This window comes from Eulemur rufifrons, chromosome 1 (assembly GCF_041146395.1).
Source record: "Eulemur rufifrons isolate Redbay chromosome 1, OSU_ERuf_1, whole genome shotgun sequence".
NCBI classification, from domain to species: Eukaryota; Metazoa; Chordata; class Mammalia; order Primates; family Lemuridae; genus Eulemur; species Eulemur rufifrons.
Window position 1 is genome coordinate 48,508,775 of NC_090983.1, and position 24,877 is coordinate 48,533,651.

A 24,877-nucleotide genomic window follows, 5' to 3' on the forward strand; every position below is an offset into this window, starting at 1 on the left:
TAAGCATGGTCTCTTCGTAGTTCTATGCTGTCTCCATGCTGTGTAACATACAGCCATTTACATATTTGAATGCACCTTGACATTCTTTTTATTTTACTTTTTATCTTTCCTTCTGTTTTCTAGCTTTTTAATTATATCAATATTTCCTCTTTTAACTGTCCAAAATTGTTTATTTTCCTTAAACAAGCTGGACAACCTCAGACAAGGTAAAGTGCTTCAGATGGCTCAAAGCCATTGCTGAACAATATCTACTCTATTATTTTAATAAATCTGTAGAATTAAAACTTTGCATTGGCAGAAAATGATGTTTCCTTTACATTACAAAGAATTAAACTTTTATCATTTTTCCCCTGACATATGAGGTAAAAGCAATAAATTTTTGTAGAGCCTGCTATCAGCAAGAGCAAAACAAGTACAGAAAGAAAGAAAAAGTGCTGGAACTGTGAGGTCAGATGAACAAGTGGAGCAAAATACTTTGACCGAATCCTTTGCCCGAAACAAACAAAAGATTCATTCAACTTGAATAAGATCAATGATTAATTAGATGGAAATAAAGGAGAAACCCCTCATGAATATACTATTTTACGAGCAAAATTCATTGGAAGAAGTAGCTGAATGGTACTTTGAGAAAGGAGAATATCAGGTCATGGCAAATCAAAAGTGCAGACTACTATTTACTGTGGTTTCCTTGGATACCTGTTTTCTAATACCTTGATTAAAGTAAAGGGAAGAATTAAAATAATTATATGAGCATCACTAACAACTATTTTGAGGTTGAAAACTGGAAAAGATTAATTCAGTATTATGGTCTTCTGTGACCCTCATATAATTTTATATTTAGAAGGCTGCTGAAGTTAACTTATTAAATACTATGATTTCATTAATATTAATGGCATAGTAACTAGTGCCCCAAATTGACTTATGGGTTGGGTGATACTTAAGAAACCTAAGAGGAATTGAATACTGTCAACTTGTGATTGACTTTTGTTCTTTTCTTGTGGTGAAAACTAAGTCTAGATACATGAAAGGCCATATCTTTTGACCAGGATTTGCTTGGTTGCAAGAAATAGTGTCAGGCTAACTTAAGAAGGAGGAGGTTTGTTGTGAGTGAATCACAGGAAATCCAAGGTCAGTAATTGCAGCTGGCTGGGACTTGTATAAACTGGTGTCAGTGGCCTGGAAAACCATAGGGAACCATCTTTTCTCTCAGGGTCAGTCTCTACCTTTCATGGTCTGTTGCTCTCTTAGCACTTTATGCTCTGTTCTTCTCGCTCTAGTGACCTGTCCTTCTTCCCCATCATGGCCCCCAGTGAACCTGGTCAGAGCTTGGCACTCTCTACCATTTACTGCACTGGTCTCACATGTTCACAGTTCCTGAGGGATTCACTGGCACATTGTTTTGAAGCAGGACACCAGTCACATGTCTCTGATGATGAGCTAGTCCTAAATCAGTCATCTCCACCTGATCCAATCAGCCGTGGCTGGAATGGGACAGAGTCAGGTGGTACAAAAAGGGTCACATTAGGCACAAGAGGCTGGGAGCTGGCAAACAGTGGAGAGATGCTTTGTATTCTGCCTTAATTACAAAATGGGGTGGGGAGGGGGACTAAGGCTTTTCCAGCTGAAAGTTACGGCATATATGCAGTACATGATTTCTGTAGAATACTAGTGAGCTAAACCATAAATTAGAAGTCTTTTTGATTTACTGCTGGAGTTGCAGACTGTTTCAAGCTCACTTGGTATTAAATAGATATTTCTCTAAATTTCATTTGCTTGAATCATAATATGATGACTGCTGAGCATTAATGGGGGTACCTAGATTAGTCTGGGGAAAAGATAGCAAATCAGTATCTCTGAATCTCAGACTCTTTCCATGGGGGGGGGGCACAGAGATGAAAAATTGAAATGTTTTCAATTTTGCTATGCCACTATACCCAAATATGTTGATTAATATACGAAACATAATACAGACTTTATTATGCAAGTTGTTCATGAAAGACACGTATCATAAAGTTTGTTTTCTTCTTCATCAGCTGGGAATTTTCTTCCTAATATGGATAAATTTGATGATCTTTAAGAAAATAGGCATGATAAATAAATCTAGGTAAAATAACAACAATAAAAACCACAGGCATTTTTATCAGATATTGGAGCCTGATCATAAATTGTATAGATTAGCCCTTTTGTGGAGAGAAATATGTGAGCAAATAAAAAGAGCTCTGTGATCAGAATCAGGAAACATTAGTCTAATGTAAGTTCCATGAGACCAGGGACTATTGTAGCCGTAGCACTTATAACAGTGCCTGGTGCAGAAGGGGAACTCAATAAAAATTTCGGGAATGAATAAATATTCTTATGATTGATTTTTCACTGAACCAGCTAGGTGACAATATAAACAAGGTAATTTTCCCCTCTGGGTCTCAGTTTCTTCATTAATAAAATGAGATGGTTTTGGAGTCATTTTATGCATTGAGATTCTATGATTGATTACATGACATGTTTTCAAAATATCTTTTTGTTAAATCTTTTCTTAAAACTACATTCTCCATTTGAAAGTAAACAGTGATTTACCCAGACAAAGCAATCCTTTATCTTTTCCTTAGTAAGATGGCTTAAAATTTGTACTTGTGAATTATCTTGGAAAACAATATATTACTGATAAAAATACTTTTATAGCTAATTTAACAGTACAAAATCAGATGAGAGGAAGCTGTAGCCACGTGTCCCTCAGACTATATTTCAGCAGTTTTTTTTTTTTTTTTTTTTTTTTTTGTTGAGACAGAGTCTCACTTTGTTGCCCAGGCTAGAGTGAGTGCCGTGGCGTCAGCTTAGCTCACAGCAACCTCAGACTCCTGGGCTTAAGCGATCCTACTGCCTCAGCCTCCCAAGTAGCTGGGACTACAGGCATGCGCCACTATGCCCGGCTAATTTTTTCTATATAGATTTTTAGTTGTCCATATAATGTCTTTCTATTTTTAGTAGAGACGGGGTCTCGCTCAGGCTGGTCTGGAACTCCTGACCTTGAGCAATCCACCCGCCTCGGCCTCCCAGAGTGCTAGGATTACAGGCGTGAGCCACCGCGCCCGGCCTTCAGCAGTTTTGACTTGAGTGAACTCAACTATTATAAAATATTTTGCATGATATTCAGTCTCATAGTCCAACACCTATTGTAATCAGCTCTTAAAAGAAAACAAAGCCCACGGTGATTTTCTTAATGAAAATTTTCTTCTTAGATTTTATGTTAATAGAGAGCAAATCTTAAAGTCCCTTTGGGTTTCATCTCCTAAAGTTAGATGTGTCTTAACACTTTTGTTTGCAGAAATATCATCTCACTGCAGAATTCTCCAACTTGTCCAAAGTTTTACGGTCTCCTCCATTTCTCTCTGAATATGTGCCCTAGGCAAAATAGTAAAAGCACATTCCTCCCAGCTGGCGATCACTCACACAGGATAAACAGTCACAGAGCATTTTGCTGCCCTAGGCAAACTCTCCCCAAGAGGACCAGCTGGCTTTGCATAAAAATAAGCAAGGTGGACTGGGTGCACACTAAGCAGGTAGAGATTTTTTTAAAATGAAAAGAAATGATAGCACTTCTAATTTAACCCTATTGAAAAACTTGATGCATCTTGAGCATCTATCTTAAGAAAACCCACATTGCATTATTTGAATATCTGCTCTACAGTGTAGGAGGGGAGCCAGTGCTCTGTCTGTTGGCATCACTGATGACATCATATAATTGTTTTGATGTGTCCAGTTGTGCAGAGATCTGACATGTTCAAACCATGTTAATTATATAGCACGATGTTTATGACATGACAGAAAATAAATAGTTTAATGAAGGCCGTGTTTAAATGTTTCTGGAGAGCCACATTTTCCCAGCATATAAATTATTGTTTTTGTACAAGCTAAACGCTTGGGTAGAAATGGCATTGCTACCATAGTGGTTAAAAAGATTTAATGCTTTGGAAAAAAAAAATCTGCATTAAGCCAATCCTTGAGCTGGATTCCTGCCATTACCTCTCTGCAGGCTCCTGATGCTCATCTGTATGGATGCAGAGATGCAGATACTACAGGTGAAGAGACTAAGTCACTGAGGAGTTGTGGGAATTGATGGCTGAGGCCTGCTATAAATATTGTATTACCATTATCCTCATTCCCTTTTATCTTGTTTATTTCATGCCACTTACTGTACATTAGCATGTGACAGTGATCAATGTGAGCCTCCTGTGTGTCTTTCGTCCACATGCTTTCTCAGGCCTATAACCTTACTCCAGTCCAATCAGAGCATCACTAGGACCCAAGAGAAACTTGGTTAGGTCTCAATATTTACTTACTGTAAGGTTTTTAAGTGAGATTATTTAAATTAGCTGGTTCTACACACATATTTTCGTGAACTAATTTTTCTTTAAATAGCCAAACCCCTCCCACTACAATTGTTAAAATGAGTTTTATTTTTCAGTTTAATACAGAAAAGTAAAAACACAGAAAAGAGCAAAGAATAAAGTAAAATTTTCATAATTCTGCAATGTTAACATATTTTGGAGTAATTTCTTCCAAGATGTCTTTATTACATATGCACATATACAAACATTCACATTGACATATAATATATATTTTTACATGTTTGACCTCTATTGTATACTCAGTTATCCATGATGTTCCCCACTTGTTAGTGTGCATTCTTATGCCACTAAATGTATTTCAAAGTATTTCATAATATAGACATACCCAGTCCTCTGTTGTTCAGTGTTTAGAATGTTTTCATATATTTGTGATTATACATAATGTAGTGAACATCTTCACTCATACAACAATTTTAATTCTTTCTTTTTATCATTTATTTCTTTTCTGAGCCCATTCTGGATTCTCATACTCAGAACTTACATAATTCCTTAAATGTTCACTCTATTCAAATAAGTAGCAGCCTAGTTAATAACAATTATCTTTCATCTACAGAGAGCTACACTTGTGAAAAGCTATGATTAGGCTACAATTTTTCCTCAGTTAAGCATAATTTCACCAGAAATAATAGTAGTTAATGCCTTTAGGTGGTCTTAAGTAAAAAGCACTAAGTATTGAAAATGAGTGCTCCTGAATAATTTTATATGTATTTTAGGCACTAAGTATGAGAACTCTTGAATTAATGGATAACATGTCCTAGAACTTAATATTTAGCATGATAGAAAAATCTGAAATAATGGTATAGTTCAACATAAAATGATACATTCTTAGATACTCTCATTCTACACTGAAGGGGACAAGAAAAGGAAAAAACAAAAATCTCTCCTGAAGGAAGAAAGAAATCAAAGAGAAACAAAAGGATTGCTTGCTTTTTAAAAAAAAAAAAAAAAAACAAGTCCTTTTACTTAAAATTATTTATATTTTTAATTACCCCAAAATATGAAATTTTACATTTTCTGGAAACAATTACAAGAAAACTTTAGTTCAACCCTGCTGCCTCAATTCTCTGGTTATAGGGAGGGAGCTTGTAAGGAGCACTGGATTTGAATATTTGTGACCCTGGGCAATTCGCTTATGCTGTCTTGGTCTCAGTGTCTTCTCCTGTAGGATGGCTGTCAGGGGAATTGAATGTAAACCCCCCAGAAGAGTTCCTGATGCATGACTGGCTCTCAGTCAATGCTAGTTCCTTCTACACCTGCTTTTAAATGGTAGTGACCGATAATTTCAAGAGATAATTTTTTTTTTTTTTTTTTTTTTTGAGACAGAGTCTCACTCTGGTGCCCTGGCTAGAGTGAGTGCCGTGGCGTCAGTCTAGCTCACAGCAACCTCAATCTCCTGGGCTTAAGCGATCCTACTGCCTCAGCCTCCCGAGTAGCAGGGACTACAGGCATGCACCACCATGCCCGGCTAATTTTTTCTATATATATTTTTAGTTGGCCAGATAATTTGTTTCTATTTTTTAGTAGAGACGGGGTCTCGCTCTTGCTCAGGCTGGTCCTGAACTCCTGACCTCGAGTGATTCTCCCGCCTCAGCCTCCCAGAGTGCTAGGATTACAGGCGTGAGCCACCGCGCCCGGCCCAAGAGATAAATTTTTAAAATAATTCCTCTTCTTGAATGAAAGTCATCAGTCATCGACTAAAACTATGCTAGTAGGAGAATGGTTAGCATTTTTCCATAAAATCATAAATATGTAGACAACTCGAGGGACAATTCTTAAAAAAAAGAAGTGAAGAGTTGAAACTCTAAAGTTAAGCAATTTTGGTGCCCCCAGATTACTCTGTTTTCTTTACATATAGCTAATTGGTCAAAAATTCAAACAATAACTTACCTACGTATATTAATTTATGGTTTCAAATACCACCATATTTAGTTGGTTTGATCCTCACACAGCCAACATCACAGAGGCTTGTAGAAGGTAAGTGAGTGGTCAGCCTTAGGCAAAACAGCTAATTAATACTTAGGACAGAATTAAAAGATGACTTATTTATCTCTCTCAGGTCTTTTAACCATCAAGTAAGGAGAGAAGAGAAAAATCGAAACTAAAATGATAGATTATCTAAAAGTTAATGGAAGGGAAAACTTCTAATCAAAAACTATGCTCCTAAATGAATTTAAGTATTAAAAAACAAAAATTGAAAATAAATGAGCCATGTCTGCATCTTAAAAACTAGAAAAAGTGTATCAAAATTAATCAAAAGAAGTTAGGAAGCAAACATTAAAGCAATTATTAGTGTAATAGTAAGCACACAAGAAAATAAATGAATCGAATATTTTAAAAAGCAGCTGGTCCTTTGGTGGGGAGTGGGAGAACTACTTAAATAGACTTCCATGGGCAACCTGATGAAGGGAAAATTAGACAAAGTACAAATAGAAAATATCTGAATTCTATCTAACCTTCCAAAAATAGACAATCATATTATTATTCCAACTTTTTAGAGAAAGAGTGAGTGGTGGTCAGTTCTCCAATTCCTTTTAAGAAATTAGCGTATACTTAATATCAAGCACCTGGTAAAGATGGTATATTAGTTTGCTAAGGCTGTGGTGACAAAGTACCACAGACTGGATGGCTTAAACAACAGAAATGTATTGTTTCACAGTTCTCGAGGCAGGAAGTCCCCCGTCAAAAATAAATAAGTAAATAAATAAATAAAACGCTTTCAATAAACTATGACACAAGCCTTAAAGAAAGTCCCTCTGGATCTGGATCTGTGAATTATTCACACCAGCAACTCATCACTCTGAAATTTCTGTTCAGACGAACTGGTAATTTCTTCTGCCTTCAGTTAGTTGCATTGCTTGGCCTGTGATAGGCAAAACTTTTGCATGTACCACTTCTGCCACTTGGGGTTACCTTTCTTCTATTCTTTAACAAAACCGGTTGCAATCTGCAATACAATCTGAAATTGTTGTCATTCCTCCAATAATGACCATCTGCTTCACTAATAACAAATATATACTCAGATTTATTGATATGCTGTCTTTGTATGTAATGACTTCTATTTTTAAAGCCAAAGGCTTTTGAAACATGGCTTTCATGCCAGATCACAGTATGACTTTTTTTTTTAAAAAATGTAAGTTTTAAATACCATTTCTAAATGCCAGTTAAACTCAATGCATTATATGACTCAAAAATATCACTCAACTGAGGAGACAATGGGAACTGCTATGACCAAGCTCACGCACACACTGACATCAGCTACTGCTGTCATGAATTACGCCTTGTGCATAGTTATTGTAAGATGCAATTAATTATGAATGCACCCTGATTCAGAGCTATGAAATTATGTTTTAAAAAGTTTTAGATTCTATGTATAGAGATAGAGATAAATAGATATAGAAAGATGTAGATTCAGATAGATATAGATAGATATGTCAGAAGGGATTTATTAAGGGAATTGGCTCATGTGAATGAGGAAGCTGAGAAGTTCTATAATAGGCTGTCTGCAAGCTGGAGACCTGGGATGCTGGTGGCATGACTAAGTCCAAGTCCAAAGGCCTCGTAACCAGGGAGACTGATGGTATGACTGTCAGTTCAAAGCTGAAGGCCTGAGAACCTAAGAGGCTGCTGGTGTAAGCCCTATAGGCCAAAGGCCAGAGAACCTGGAATTCTGATATCCAAAGGAAGGAGAAGAAGGGTGTCCCAGCTGGAGCAGGGAGAGGAGAGAGAGAGAGAGAGAGTAAGAGAGAGCACGCGCACGCACTGATAATACACCTTTCCTCTGCCTTTTTGTTTTATCTGGTCCCCAAGCCAATTGGATGGTGCCTAACTACAGTGAGGATAGATTTTTCTCATTCAGTCACAGACACACACACCAGTCTCCTCCAGAAACTCTCCCACAGACACACTCGGACATAATGTTTTATCTAGGTATCCCTTAATTCAGTTCAGTTGACATAAAATTAACTGTCACACTTCAGAATTTATAAATGCAAATTCTCAGGCCACGCTGCAGACAGATTGAATTGGAAATTCTGAGGATAGGGCCCAGCAACTCCTTTTAACAAGTCCTCCAGGGATTCTGATGCACACTCAAGTGTGAGAATCACTGGGTTAAAGTGAATGGGAAGGCATGGGCAGGAAGAGGCCTCCTTCCACATTTCTAGAGAAATACTTGTTAATATAAACACACACACACACACACACACACACCTCTCTACTTGGTAGTTGGTTCACTCAATATAAGAATGCATGTTTTCCTTTAGAGTGCTTCATTCAAATATATATATGTGTGCATTTGATATATATATTTGACATTTATATTTTTGATATGCAAGAGGCCTGCATTTTATAGTGTCATAAACAGACTTTGGTCTGTTGTATCATTATCATCCTTAGCCATCTCTCTTCCTTTGTTCCCTGCGTTCCAAATTATCCTATTTTCATAGTCTTTCCCCATTTTCCTTTTAGCACCTAGATTCATTTCCCTTTTGTACCTTCCTCAGATACTCTGTCCCTCACTTTTCCTATATTTAACTTTTTAACCTTGTTTTAACCTAAATAAAAGTAGCTAGTCATATAAAAGTTGAATCCCCAAATTAAGGAATATAGAAAGATAGAAACATAAACAAATACCTGTAAAACTTTGCTGTTTGGACTCTGGGATGGTAGATTTTAACTGCTGTCTACTGTTATATGTGTAAAACGTAGTATCTGTTGGGGGATAATTTAAAAGCAATTGCTAAAATATATAATATTTGACATGTTTCATACAAAATAAAATGTTATTTTCTATTTTAGAAAACAGTCTCAGAAATCACATTCATATCATTGGCTTCAGTGCTGGCTAGCATGCTGTGTATTCTTCCTTTGGGCCCAGATATATTTTCTTTTTTTAAATTGTTAATATGCATCCAGCAGAAAAATAAAAAGAGACGAGATGTTCCTTTGTTAAATGTTCACTGCAATATCCTTATTGCTTTAAAACTGTAAGGCTTGTTTTCTCTCAGGAGAAACCTATTTCAGAAGTAATTATCTTAGTATTGGAACCAAACAAACAATCCATTGTGAAAGTGAAATCTCATTGGAGGTTCAAGCTCCTAACACCAAATAATAAATACATTTGCATTTTCTGATCCTTGATGAATGATAAAATTTTAATATTCAATCTTCCTTAAAAACATGCATAGAGTTTCTTTTGTAGCAGAATTTCTTTTTAGTTTAGAGTCAAAAGTATTTTTAAATTCTTAGAGAAAGAATATTGGGAAAAAGGAGGGTAGTTACATTATTAAAATATGATTTTATAAACTTACATAAGTTTAAATTTTTTTCTTTGTGAATTGAGGAAAATATATTACGTGGAATTCTAAAGAAACAGCATGATCAATTCAGAATACATCTCAAACTCCAGTGAAGTAACCTACTTTTCCATAATTTTTTTTGGCTCTGTAGACTGAAGAGGCAACATCTACTGACAGTCACTGTATTGTTTGTTAGTTTCAAACGAGGTACACAGTGAGCAAGTGGGGTTGGGCCAGTACTCCAGCCGGCTTAGCATACAAGGAAGAGTTTGTGAAGGCTCACACTCCATCTGTAATAAAACTTGTGGCAGGTTAATGTACTTCTCAGCTCTTGATACATTTGTTATACAGAAATCACAGGCTGGCTGAATTGACTATTGCTAAGAAACATGCTTCTAGGTAAGTAACATAACTTACAAATGGTAGATTTGTTCTAAAGTGATAGAAAATATGTATGTAGGTATACTTGGCTTCAGTTGTAATTTTCCAGAGTTGTACATATTTCACACAGTGCTGGGCAACGCTATGATTAGTATTATTTTTGTCCTACTAGATTTTTAGGTGACAAGGTTTGGCAATTTAGAACAATCTTGGAAATGTGTGTATAAGTTAAAGAAGCCATCATGATTAGCATTTCACCTGTAATTTTTTTCTGTCCATTAAAATCAGCATAACATTTTGGGATTTAATCAGTAGTTGTTATAGAGTCTTCATGATCTAAATGTTAACTTGACTTCTTGTGTAAAAATATGTTGGACTTCTTTATGTTGTTAAAATGCTCAGATATATCTTCTAGAAACGACTGGTTTAAATGATTATTTTATTAATATTTAAAATAAATGGAAATGCCTGGATTGACAGCTTTAAAATTAGTTTCAAGTAGTAGAACATTGAAAAGGTACAATACTAATATGCTGCATATTTTTAGTAATATTCACAATTATACAATATAAACTATTTTAAATATAACATTTGTACTCATTAATCTTAATAGAAATGTCACAAAACCTTTCAAAGAAGATGATATAGGAAGCTTTCTCATTTTATAAAGGAACATAATTAAATAAGAATTACATTGAAAGCTACGTAAAGACTTTAAAAAATGCTTCTTTTACTGTCATGTTCATATTGTAAAACATTGGCCGAATTTTATGGCTTGGATTATTTATTTGGAAAGCAAACATTTTCCTAATAGAATATGTTAGTAAGTGCACAATGAGTTGAGGAATTTTCCAGTTACTAAAGGCTATGCAAACATTTGAAATCTCTAGGAAATTAGGTGAAAACATCTTTTATTGCAATGGTTATATTTTAACCAGTTGTACACATTATCCCACATGTCAGAACAATTTCAGTCTTTATTTTGGAATTATTAAAAATGTCACTATTTAGGGATGTTTGATAACCTGTTTGGGATAAAGTAAACATAACTATGTTAATAGTTTATATGTTTACTTTGTTGTCAATGTGTTTAACTCAAATATTAGGTAAATCTGCACAGAGAAAGCAGATTGATGATGTGTTTTGGGGTCAATTTTTGCTGTAATTTCAAGCTTTTTATTCTACTTGGTAACAATATACTCTAAGTGAAGAAAAATACTGGCCTAGGAATTAGGAGACCCAGGTTTTTGTCCTGGCTTCTTAACACCTTTCCTAACCATTCATTAGGTTACCTCCTCTATAAAATAATTTCTTAAAGTTTTTCTCTATTTTTGCTGTTCCACTTCTGCCTTCTTAAATTCTGTTATCTGGTCATATTGGAGACACTATACACGTTTATAAAGCACACTGGAAATTTTAAACAAGGGCCGTCCTGTCAGATGTGAGCTCCTTTCAGGTCATAAGTTTCAACGCCACTGGTGGGAAGTGAGTAGGTGATTTACGAGAATGGTCGTGGCCTCTGGAAAGAGTGACTACGGTTGTGTGAAGTAGCCACAAGTTTGTTAATTATTTACCAAGGTCCTGACACCTGCATGTTTCACAATCCCCAGAGTCAGAAAATTCTGATTTGAAGGTATTTGTTTATTTTTTTTAAAGTGATCCTGCAGTTGAAATTATCTACACAATATCCTCTCACAAGCAACATCTCAGAATATTTTCACAACGTATTCATGACCTCTCCTTTCCCAGGATTTCCTCCATTTGGTTGAAAAAGTTTGCAGATGAGTTTTCCATCATTTCTCTGTGGCTGAGATGGCAAGGCATGAGCTTGAGATGCCAGGAGTTTGAACTCTGCTGTACTCCCAAGTGGTTTCAGAAACATCACTTGTCCTTTCTGCACTCATTTCCTTTGTAAATGAGGGTAAAAATATTACAGATTGCTGTAAAGGATTAAATAGGTGATGTTTATAAAGTGTCAAGTCTAGAACTTTAGCCTCTAAGTCGGTAAACAATGAATGGTAGATAATTATTGTCTTGTTAAATTATCAACTGTTGATTTCTTCTTCGATTCACCACACTTTTTGGGATTGTTGAAACTGTGTGGGTTTTGTGAAGTTCTATACTTCACTGTTCCAATAAGATGAGTGAATTATTTTCCTGTGTGAATTTAGAGTCAACCAGAGCTAACTCTAAATTATAGTTGTGAGCTATAATTACATCAATGGTTAAGACCATTTTGGCCTGGAGGGGTAAAAAGTTATATTTTACAGAGCATGTGAAAGAAGTATTTGTGAATTCATCTCTGTCTTCTATTCATACCTCAGTTAAAATGAGCCATGGTGTGGAGCAGTTTCTTTGGAACATTACATAAACTTACTTATTCTTGGCCACGTAGTGGTTGGGAATATGCAAACAGGCCTGAAAGGCACCAAACAGCAAATTCTTTACAGGCAGGAAACCTAATATTTACACAATAATCAATAGGGTGATGGCCACTAAGGTGGCTTATGACTAAGTCTTCTTGTTCATCATGAATGGGAGCTGGCATCTTTTCTTAAAGGACTTATGTTAAAATCTTCAACAGGACTAGACTGAAGCACAACTGTGATGTGGGCATTTCAACACCAGAGGCTCTGTTCTTCCCCGTCCCCTGCTCTGGTGCAGAGTGCCCCCACATTCTCCTTCTTTGCCCTGTCCGACTGGCTTTCTGATCTTCTATTCACGCCAAGATATAAATGGCTTATAGTGGTTCATTAACATTTTATATGTATTTGCATTTTAACACACTAAAATCTTTAAGCTAAAAATCTAAAAGCCCTAAGCCCATACAATTATAAGCAATGACAGTGAGCTGGGAGGTTTTGGACAAAGAGGTACGTCTTCTAGATCGTGCATTCTCATAGCCCTCAAGGGGCAAAAATTTATTCTAGGAAGCAAAAAATCCCTTACTTCTCTTATATATAAAGCACAGATATACATATGGTACATAAGCAAATATATGGTATATCTGCAGGATTAAGATTTCATGGTAGGTGATTAAGAAAAAAATCTCAGAAGGCCCCTTAGGAAGAGTGAGAGTGAAAAAAAAAACGTTGAGCAACACTGCTCTAGATGACAGTATCAAAGGACTCTATAAGCCTGTAGAGTATGAAGTTTTACTGAATCGTTGCTAAATGCTTTTACTATGAGGTAACTTGTGCCTGAGTTAATACTTATATTTGAAATCAGTATTTATGGTCTAATAAATCAAATATGATCACCTGTTGTGCCATTACTCTTTTCAGTTATAAGAAGAAATAAAGAGGAAAGACTTGAGAACAAGATATACTTGGATTTGAATCCCAGCTCCACCTCTTTTTTGTTCTGTCACCCTTGACAAATTGCTTACCCTCTGTAAGCCTCAGTCTTTTTGTTTTTAGGTTACTTAGGGATCATTGTGTCCACCTGGTGGAATTCCAGTATCATAAGAATTAATCAAAAGCCTCGAAAAATGGAATTTGCCCTTTTACCCCCACCCCACCCAATAGCTTGACATTACCAGTGCCATGTGTGGGATGAGAGTGCATACTACCAGATTTAAGGATTGATTTGTCTATTCCTATGTATTTCCTATGTTTTTCAATGCATAGACAAATTTTCAGTTTCTCTTAACCCATAAAAATAAGGTCCAATTCACCTGTTAGTGGTAAATTTGCATTTTAGTTGGCTAATTTTTTTCTTGGGCGGGTTTGCAATGTGATAATAAGATTTTTTTTTTTAAATAACTAGTTTGCTTTCTTGTGTGGGTGTACTCACATTTTAAAGTATGAACCACAGTTACCTAGTGGTCTCAGGGGTAGTGAAACACTCACTTTTTTTAATGGCTTAGTTGAAGTATACTTAAGGTACTGATCATGCTGTGCTATGGGGGGGGAGGTGCAACTCAAATTAGCCATGTTTTGTGTTGACATAACAAAACTGTTAAATGACTGTTGATTACACTTAAGTGAACTTGTCTTCTATTATGAGGAATCCAGTGCAAGTCACTAAATACTGTCTAATAGTGACATCTGCATAAGACTTGTAATAGCTAAAGTAATTGAGCTTAAAGGAATTGTTACCATTAAAGTCTGTGTTTAAAGACAAAAAAAAATAGTGTACATAAAGCTTTCTGCAAGTTGCCTGGTGTATGATAAATGAATGCCAGTTAGTAGTTATAATTTTACTTGTTGTACCTTTTTATATCAATTATTGGCTTTAAAAATTTTTATAGAAAAGGAAATTTAGATTTGGGAGATTAAAGTATTATTGTCCATGAAGGACAGAGGTCTCTCTAAGACAAATGTTAATACTATCTATAAAAAGAAAGATAAACTTCTAGTACTCCTTTAAACCAGTAATGAAACCTATTTACATAAATCAATAACAGAATAAAATCTAAATTAACATCTCTAGACCTAATGTAATCTCTGTTAAATGTAGAATGATTAATAGTCCTGACAGTTCTGTTGAAATATGCTTTCTTTAAATACTACATTGTGATTAGCTATAAAGTCATTGTTTTATTTCCCCTAGTATCATGAGAACTCAATGGCATTGGGAATTCACGTCTGTTTGTGACATCACTTTTGCCCAGAATATTATCATTCCTTTACTCTGTAGAGATATTTGCCTTTAGGTTGTCACTAACGTGTATGGAATTGTAGGATAGGTAAAGAAGTTAATTGAAAAGAAGTAGTGAGCATTTCAAATATGAGAATTCATGTGGAGTTGGGTGAATTTCAGTACTAATGCAACTCTCTGTGGAAGATTTTGTTTCCTTAAAACGAGTGTCCACAATTTATCTCATCTCTCTCTCTCATTCTCTCTTTCTCTTTCTCCCTTTTTTCCCCAAGTACTTGTTCTGCTTTTATGATCTTCTCTTAAAACTCTAACCTGACAAGGTTGTTTCCAGGTTATTTTGCTTTCTTTTATTTTGTAAAATTAATATTCACCTCTAAACATGAAAATCTGACAGAAAAGTGCTTTAATTGTAAGCATTGTGATGTGGCAAAATGGAATAAATCAGTGACTGATATGCATGACATATTCTCTTCTGCCTTTTCAGCTTCTTTTTTGATAATTTATATCCTCAGCTATGTTTCCACTTTTCTGTGATAGAAGTCATTTAATAATAAATAACCATCAAGTAGTGTTACCCGTGCCAGAGCATGGCTTTGTAATTCTTGGCTCGACAGCAGAAAACATAAGCATTTGAAAAGCAGAGTTAAGAGAATTCTATATGTAGGCAACACATTTATCCAGCAGAAATAGCCCACAAGTAGTAGAATTCAAAAAGCATCCGTGATACAATTATTCAAGACTAGCCTTCCAGGCAAGGGAGTGAACAGAGTTTCCCAGGGTAGACAAACATCACATTTCAAAAGCATGCAAGAAATCAAAGAGCCTCATTTGGAATAAAATATGTTGGCTCAAATTCTGTCTCCATATGCTTTAAAAATCATACTCCAAGATGACTTTGGAAGTTGTTTTGATTTCAAGAAGCCATTAGGCTAAAAAGTTGGGTTAAGAATATGTGTACACTAAATGATACCCTGGAAGTTCTGGTGCACAATAGGTATTCTCTATGTAGCATTGTCTCAAGTCTACTTACTGCCATTCCGGTAAAAGAATCTGAGAATTTTCAAGGTAGTAGGAGGCAAATGTTTTAGCAGAAATAGTGAGATTTGAAATAGAGTTCCTTTGAGAACTGACTAGTGAAATAATTTCCCCAAACGTGGAAATCTTGTCATCCCCAAGAGGTTAGAATAATTTTAAAATACTTGAAGTTGAAACTCCAGCATCATGAAGAATTAATATGGTATTCTTCATCCCTATTTATTTTAGTTAAGACAGGCAAAGTGACTTAATCAAGATGTCTTATCTAGGAAAGTTAGAATTAGAACACAACCTTCTTTCCATCCATTTACTCTGCTTCCCTCTGTTCTAGGTAGGGTGGGAAAAAGCCCCAGCCCAGGGAACAGGCTCCTACACCCTTGTGGTGGAAGGTCACGTAAAGCCCCCTATTCCATCCCTTGATTCTATTTGCATCTCTTTCACCAAATTCAAGGTCTTTCTTTTTCTAATATTTACTCAGAAATTGAGCCACATCCATGACCTTTCTCTGTTAAAAATGTTTTTGCTTCTGCTCATGGTTGTGCCTTTCTTTTCTTTATGTGGAAATATTTCAAAATAATTTGGATAAGCATTGTCAATTATATTTTATTCCTTTAGAAAGATTAGAGTGGTCTTAGGGAATAGGAGGAAGGCACTGGCCAGTCTGAATTTGTTCACTGGCTGGGGTATTGTTGAAATGAGAGAATACTTGCCACTGCTGGTCACGTGTTTTCTCTGTTTTTTCTTTCTTTATAGCTGTCTTAGGCCTTTTAGGGTACTTCAGCATTGTAGAAGGAAATAGAGATGGTTTGGTTTGATAATTGATTTGTTCCTGCTATATTGGTTCTAAGTCTCATACAAAGTAGCAGAGCCTAACTCTATTTTATGTTGTATCAGTCAGAGTTCTGACTGATTGCTGAAGGCATAATCAGCTCAGATTTTCTATGAGAATTTAAAAAAGGATCTATTTGCAGACATGTGGGCAGGTTTAGGGGCATTGACAATTGATATCAAGGTATCTATGGACCCATCATAAGCTCTCCCATTCCTGAAAGGGAATGGGAGGTAATAGAGAGGTGTCTAAGTCTGTTAAGAGCTGAAACTGAAGACTGGAAGGAAGCTATTAAACAGAAGCTATTCTCCAAAGAGAGGCCAGTGCCAGAATGCAGTTAAGGAGGGAAACTGAAATAAATACCCCAATTTTTCTCTTCTGCTGTCCTTTTTGCTGATGGTGCCTCCCATTGGTTGAGCCCAACCTGAAGCCACAAGTATGGCAGTACAGAGGAGAGGAGGATCCTCTCTCTCATATGTCATGCCCAAACTCATACCTCGTACCCAGAATGAGCAAAGAGTAGAGAGAGGATCTGGGAGCAGAGAACAACCAGCACACATGGTCTCCTAAACTCATCCCAAACATCTTCTCCACCCAGTATTTCATTTGAACAAAAATTGATGGACAGGGCTGGGTGTGCTGGCTCACACCTGTGATCCTAGCACTCTGGGAGACCAAGACAGGAGGACTGCTTAAGCTCAGGGGTTTGAGACCAGTCTAAGCAAGAGTGAGACCAGTCTCTACTAAAAATAAAAAAAATTAGCTGGGAGTCGTGGCACACACCTACAGTCCCAGCTTCTCAGGAGGCTGAGGCAAGAGGATCACTTGAGCCCAGGAGTTTGAGGTTGCAGTGAGCTAAGATGATGCCACTGTACTCTATCCAGGGTGACGGAGCAAGACTGTCTCAAAAAAAAAAAGTATTGATGGACATGCTCCTTTAGTGCATTAAATTCTTTTCTGCTTTCTTTAATGTTCTGTTAATAAGATATAGTTTAGCTTTTAAACAGAGTTTATTTTAACTTAGGAGCCTTAATGCAAATGTTAATTGTTGTGATATGCAGCAGTAGTTCACAGGGTCTAGTGAGAAAGATCTGTTGGCTCCTAGAAGAAATGGTCCCAATTTGTTGTGCTTTGGCATTTTGACATGCTTTTTAATGGTCTACTGGTGTTCTATGGCATTAGCTGGCATGAGTCACAGCTGTCCATGAGCCTGTCTATAGTAGCTCTGCTCCCAGTTCTCAATTCATGTATTTTCATTCTCATATGTATTTATTTAGAAAGGAGTTAACTACTACTTTAGCCATTCACTTAACAAATTTTTATTAGTCATTTATTATGGGCTAGACATTATGTTAGGAAGGCCCTGAGGATATCAAAGTAAGCAAAGTAGAAAAGTTTCCTGTCCTTAAGCAGTTTATGTCTCATTTTTTCCCCTAAACTAAGGCTTTGAGACCTCAGGGACTCTCTTAAGAATCCTTACCCTTCTAATGCCTTTTGTTGTGGGGCTGGGAGGGGAGGACGGCACATATTCTGGCGTTTGTCTCAACTCTGAACAGTTGAGGTTACCAAACATATGAAGTATTTATTTGCAGTACTCTATTTTGTGACATTGTTGATCATTCATTAAAAAATATTTTTTGAGCGTCTGCTATGGATTAGTATATATAGAGATTGAGAAATTAATAAGGTATCTTAGTGTTCAGGGTACTTCTCATCCACTCATCTAGTTGGAAGGAGAGATATACAAATAACTACAATGGCAAGGTGTCAAGTGCTGTGGGACTAGCAAATGATTCTATTGTTTTGGATGAGGGTGACTATGAGGGTTGCAGTAATAACCATAACACCCAATTTCCTGGCTGCTCAGGTAAGCAGTTTAAAGACTCACCGCTAGTAACATGTGCTTTTATTTAATAGGAGTCCAGTAACTACTCACTTGTAAAATCAAGGTTTCTCAGAATCCATTGGCACAAATTGTTCAACTCTTTAAAATACACATAAAATAATTCCAAGCATAGTGTTAACATTGTTTGGGATAAACTACATGACTCTGAATTAGGAAGCTCAGTAGAAACTATGTTTTTAGGGATCATCGTGCATATACACTTTGTACTAGTACTATAGCCCACTTTATACTAGTACTATAGTCCTATACTCTAGGAAGATACCCACTGAAACTGTGAAAAATGAAACAACATAGTCATGAAAAAGTTGTCCTAGTAATAGTTGACATTATTAATATATCTTAATGTTTGTCACTATGGACTCTTTATAGCTACTTGGGAGGTCATAGCCCTTGTTATGTTTCCAAATCTATATCTTAAAATGCTCTGTCTAGGCTAGAGTTTTCTGATCCTCTGACGCATTGAAAAGGGAGGCCAACAGTTCTGTTTTTTTAGTCTAACTGAGACTAAAAATTTTCTCTGGCAGTATAGTTTTGGCAGTATAGTTTAGCTCTTTCTTTTTTTCTACATGATAGAAAGAAACACTCCTATGGAATGTATTTTTCATCTCTGCCTAACTTTCTTTTTCTTTATTTTTTTGGAGAAAAGATACCCCTGATAAAGATAAGGTAAATGAATATTGGCCATTTTCCATTAAGGAGGATAGTCTTCTTCGGGTTCACCGTAATCTCCATGGTAACCTTGTTCACACCTTAGTTCTGACTTTGTTAACTCCAGCTCATCATATGTGTGGTGCCAGGCCAATGGTTTACCACTCAAAGACCAAGGAGGCCTTTACAAAGCAATATTCAGATTCTCCTTTATTTTTCTCTATATCCATATATGGACGTTTCATAAAAAAACAGTCTCAGGGACTATCTTATTAGAATTTTATTTTTGTTTTTATTTTTTTATTTGTAGTGAAAGAGGGTTTTTTTTAATTTTTAGAATATTAGAGGGGTATAAACGTCTTGGTTACATGAATTACTTTTGTACAGTTTGAGTCAAAGTTATAAGTATGCCCATCACCTAGATAGTGTGCATTGTACCCATTAGGTGTGAATTTGCCCCTCCCCTCTGCCCCCCCCACCTGCTTGATTTCCATTGAGTTTTACTTCCATATGTGCACATAGTGTTGATAGATTAGTTCCAATTTAATAGTGAGTACATGTGGTGTTTGTTTTTCCATGTAGTGAAAAAGGTTGAGCATTTATATACCATATAATACACAGTGTGTTCAAGGAGCTGGTAAAAACTATAAACTTTTTTAATATATTGTGTTAGCTATATTTTAAAATATTATGCTTGCATTTTCTTTAATCTCCAGACATCTTCTTAAGTGAAGAACCTCTAAATGTAAAGCATTGTGTCCTATCATTAATCTAAAAATGTTCAAGAAATATATTGTTTTCCTTGTATTTTCAGATGTTTTGAACACTCTTAGTATATTTGTTGATCAACCTCTTTTTTTCAGATTAACCATTGAGTGCATTGCTTTATATTTACAGATCCTTCACCTGATAATGTATTATTGAATATACTGTTTCAAAATGTAACTTATACACTATTAAAAAATAAGTTTATTCTATGATAGTTACCTAACTTTGAAGACAACTTGACCCTTTTGCCAGATTTACCTCAAGTGGTAAGAAATCTTGGGAGAAAACCTGCACTCTGAAGCCAATAAAGTCAGAATCATTTAAACAATTCTATGTCTTTCTCCAATATAATGCAGTTAAAATAATGTATGTCTTTTATCTTTGAGTAATACCAATGGCAAAAGGGAATCAAAAGGTATTGTTTTCAAATGTTTGCCATTCTGATGTTGAAGGTAACTATTATGCTGTTTCGCCTTAATCAATTCTTACATTGTATCCGGATATGACTGCATCAATTGTCTAGTGGATTTAATGCCCCTTAGCTGTCTAGTAAGACAAGGAAAGGTTTAGCTATCAGTCAGCCAATTCTTGTGCTGTGACACATTGAGTCAAAGAAAATTCATAATGTTATATAGATAACCACAAAAGACTTTTGTGTCTTGGTTTCTCACTTCCATACCTTATTGATTTGCTTTTCTTCTACTTCTGATAAAGGCAATGAAATATATACCCTGTATGGAATAAATGCGAGTTACTGATGTAAGCAAATGGCTGAAATAGGCACAGCGACACTCTCAAAATGACAGCTTGTTACAGGATTCATCTTTCAACAACAAAACCCCGTAGCTTTTGCACCAAGCTCAAGCATGAAGGATATCATGTTATCCTTTTAGCAAATTTAGTTGTATCTTTTACTCGGGCTTTCATTTGTTTTCAAGTATCCCTTATCTTGAATAATGTATGTTGCTTTCTGTCATGTACACCTACTTTTGTGATTTCCTCTCAATATCTAAACCTTATTTATCAATGAAGCATTCTCCATAGACCAATATTCTAAGCATGGAGCTTTGATAAAATGGAGCCAAATGTGAATCAGAATTTATATCCTTTTCTCATATTTCAAACACATTCTTCCCGTCCCAAAACATATGCATGCACTCAATCTCACCAGGAGAAATCTCTCACTCTACATCTTTAGTCTTCTAGAATCTTCTTAGAGAGGAACCTGTTTTACCTCAAGTGTAGTGTACATATTACAAACGTGATAATAAACCCAAGTCTTCTATGCCTCGACAAAAAAAAAAAAAAAGCTGAAGTCATGTATTTGTGAAATGGCTATGTACATGAGCTACTATATCATGCATTTATTCAACCATATATGACTATTGCCCACCATGTGCCAGGCTCTGTGCTGAGCGGTGGGTCTCCAGTGGTGATATTTCTTTTCTTTTAGCCTAGCAAAGTGGACAGCAGGAAAAGGAAGGATACTGATATTGGGAAACATAAATAGATGGCATTATTAGAATTATGTTCTTAAATTGTATTTTGTACTGAACATTACATTTTTCAAATTAAAGAAAAATATAACATGGTAAAACTTAAAAATATAGAAAGGTATATGACAAAAAGCAAAACTTTTCTTTCCTCTCCCCTAAATTCCCAATCCTCTTTCCCCCAAATAAACTTTGCTAATGAATTTTTTGCTTTGTTTCAGAGTAAAAAGAAAAATCAAAACAAAAAACTAAAAAAAAACCTACACAGACACACAAACCATATAAATATATATATACACACATATATATTTGCTACACACAGATAGTATATGATACCTTATGCACCTTAATAATTTTACTTAGTGCTATATCTGATGTATCTTATAGCCTCTTCCATAGGAAGACTTATATTTTTCTCAGTTTTTTAAAAATAATCTTTAAATTTTAAAACAATATCAAATTTACAGAAAATTTGCAATATAGTACCAAGAAATCTTTCTTTTCAAAGTGTTACCCAATAACGCCAGAACACTGTGGTATAGATTTTTTATGAACAACACAGTCTTCTACACAATTACAATAAATCATCAAAATTGGGAAATTAACATAGATACAGTCCTATATCTAATTCTCAGACCCCATTTAGGTTTTGGCAGTTGTCCTAATAATGTGCTTTATAGTTACAGAATCTGTTTCAAAATTACTTATTACATTTTGTTACCATGTCTATTTAGGGTCCGTTAGTCTGGAATAGTTCCTCGGTATTTTCTTTTGTGTTGTTTTTTAAAATTTTCATGATCTTGACTCTTTTGAAGATTACAGGCCAATTTGTATTTCCTGATGTTTCCTCTTGATGGATGTCAGGTTGCCTATCTTTGGCAAGAATATCATGGAAATGATACTGTATTCCTCTCATTGTATCCTATTAGATCTCAGGTAATTTTAATTTTTCCCATTACTGATAATGTTCACTGTTAGCCTTGATGAATTTGGTGTATGCTAGACTTTTCTACCATAGAGTTACTCTCTCATCCATTTATAATTAATAACTGCTTTGTGGAGAGGTACTTGAAATCATGTATATATCTCATTCCTCATCAAATTTCCATTTACTCCTTTATTTCTATCTGTATGGATGATAGCTTCCTATTTTATTCAATGAGTTATAATCCCTTACTATCATTAATTATTGCGATGTACAAATTGGCCCAGATTGGGCCAGAGGGAGCTCTTTCAGGCTGACTCCTACGTCTTTTGACTAACAAGCCCTGTCATGTTTTGAGTCCTTCCTTGCCATCTAGCATGGTAAGACATTTCAGGCTCATTTTGTACTTTCCTTACTCCAGTCCTAATGTCAGCTTTTTCTCCAAGGAGTCCTAGTTGTTTTTAGTGAAGAGCAGTATTTGGAAACCAAGATCTGGGCACCAGGGGTGCTCATTGTCTTTGGAGATGTTGCTGCTCTCAAGCCCTCTCAGTGGCCAGTGCTGGAAGCATAGATATTATATGTATGTACATGCACACACAAACATGCACATGCACGTCTGTATTTATTTCTGTATGTGTCAGTATGTAGAAAGCCATGAGTTTACATTGATACCTCCAATCAAACACCACAGCATGTACTCATAGTTTCTTTCTTTCCCTGTTTATAGCTCACTTTTCCAACAGTGAGAAACTGGTTCTCGTTATCCTAATATATTTATGTAAGTGATCAACTCCCCTGTGTGAACCATCTCCCATTGCCACTGCCACCGTTCCCTCATGTGGATGCCTCCTCTTCCCATCTGGCTCTGATGCACCACATGGGGATGCTGGCACCTCTCCTCTCCCCCATGTGGAAGCCCTCCTTATCCCACCCATGCACCAATACCCCATCACAAGCCGAGTCCCATGCCCAGTGTGGATACTCTCTTCACCCCACTCGGGCTCCAGCACTTCATGCCAGGCTGCCCCATGTGTGGACACCTGCTTTCCCCTCCTGAGGTCTGACTCCCCATGCAGGGCACCCCTCTGCCAAAGACACCTTTCTCATTTTGTTCTGTTATGACACATGGTCCCCGCCCCCCCGCCGCTGATACAGACTATAACTTGCTCTGCCCCATCTAATAATTTTAGAAAGCAATTACTCAAGAAAATGAAGGAAAAAGTGAATTATTAAAAAAAAAAAAAAGCTCATTATTTGCCAGTATTTTAACTTGAATAACTATAGAGGAGGAATAAAAATAAGATCACTAAATATTTGGATTACTAAAGTAGCTTAGACCACAATACCTCTCTTTTCTGCATCTCTTTCTCTTCCCCTAGCTGTGATTACTGATTTTTTTTAAATTTATTTTTTATGTTTTTCTCACCCCCACCCTGCCACTGATGTTGTTAATGCATGTTTTGGCTTTTTACTGTAGGTAGACCTTAACTTATGAGCCTTATATGAACACCCTGTATACCTGAACATCCTCTTCTGATTTCCCTTATTCCATCGACCTCCCAGTCACAAACCTACTCTTTCCATTGTCTCTGGTATAGCTGCTATTGAGAGAAATCTCTCTGCAGTACCGAAGCCACTAAATAGGACACTGTGGCCCCCTTTTATCACCTCTTGCTGATTTAGGGCTCAACAATCTCCAGGGTCAGGCTCAGGACACAGCTATTATATCTTTTGCAAGCCCGTGGCCGGCTTGCAGGTTTGGGGCTCTGGACAGCTCTAAGTAGGCTGACTTAGTTTCATTCTATGCATGTAAAAAAATATCACATGTACTACATAAATATGTACAAATATTATGTATCTAAAAAATACATTAAAGGAGCTTCACAGCTCAGGCCGCTTGAGGGTTCCAGGATAGTATGGGGACAACATTAGCCATATTAGGGTTCATTAGGCTCTTTCATGCTAACTGAGAAACCTAGGCAATTTTCTCGAGGTAATGTTCCAGACTGTGGTTAGAGGTTTGCAGCTGTGAAGTGTTCTATTCACATATAGATAAGATGCAGTGTGGGAGGTTTGTACTGCTGGACTCTAGGGCAAGTTTGTGTCAGCCTGACCTGGAGGGCAGGCAGTCTGTTTCTGTCTAAAAGTCAAAGCTGTGACATCTGACACTGATAACAAAAATAATGTTTGTATGAAATTTTAATCCCTAAAAGTTTGCAGCTCATGGTTATAACTTTACTTACGTCTATGATCACATACTAAATAGCTTATAAATTTATTTATGCAATGGCTATTTGAAATCTTTTCCCCAAAGGTGGACACTCCTTGCCATTTTAAATAAACTCAAAACCACGTACCTACTAACCTATTGTAATCTGTTTATCCATGACATTTAAACTAGGAGCACATTTTTGCAATGCACTCACTTTACAAATTGGAGACTGTAATTTTAATTTGGCACGCTAAAGTATCTTTCATTACACCTAATACGGTGCCAAGCCCATAAGCTCAGAGAGTCTTAGGTTGTCAAAGGGAACAAATCAGAGAGGTTTATTTTTGGGTCCTGGGCTGAGGACTCAGGCTGTCAGCA

General features: G+C 36.2%; 1 protein-coding gene across 8 annotated transcripts in view; it reads left to right on the forward strand.

The window, feature by feature from the left end:
• The window catches only part of ZNF385B (zinc finger protein 385B), a 369,836-nt gene that overhangs the window by 171,425 nt on the left and 173,534 nt on the right, over nt 1-24,877 (forward strand). Inside the window, exon 1 of one of the 8 annotated variants that reach the window (XM_069492892.1) lies at nt 9,982-10,099. The exons of the other annotated variants lie outside the window; for them this stretch is intronic. Within the exon in view, the coding sequence (XP_069348993.1) occupies nt 10,090-10,099 (10 nt within the window). The 5' untranslated portion in view covers nt 9,982-10,089. Of the gene's footprint in view, nt 1-9,981; nt 10,100-24,877 lie in introns of those variants that run through there. 8 annotated transcript variants of the gene reach the window in all.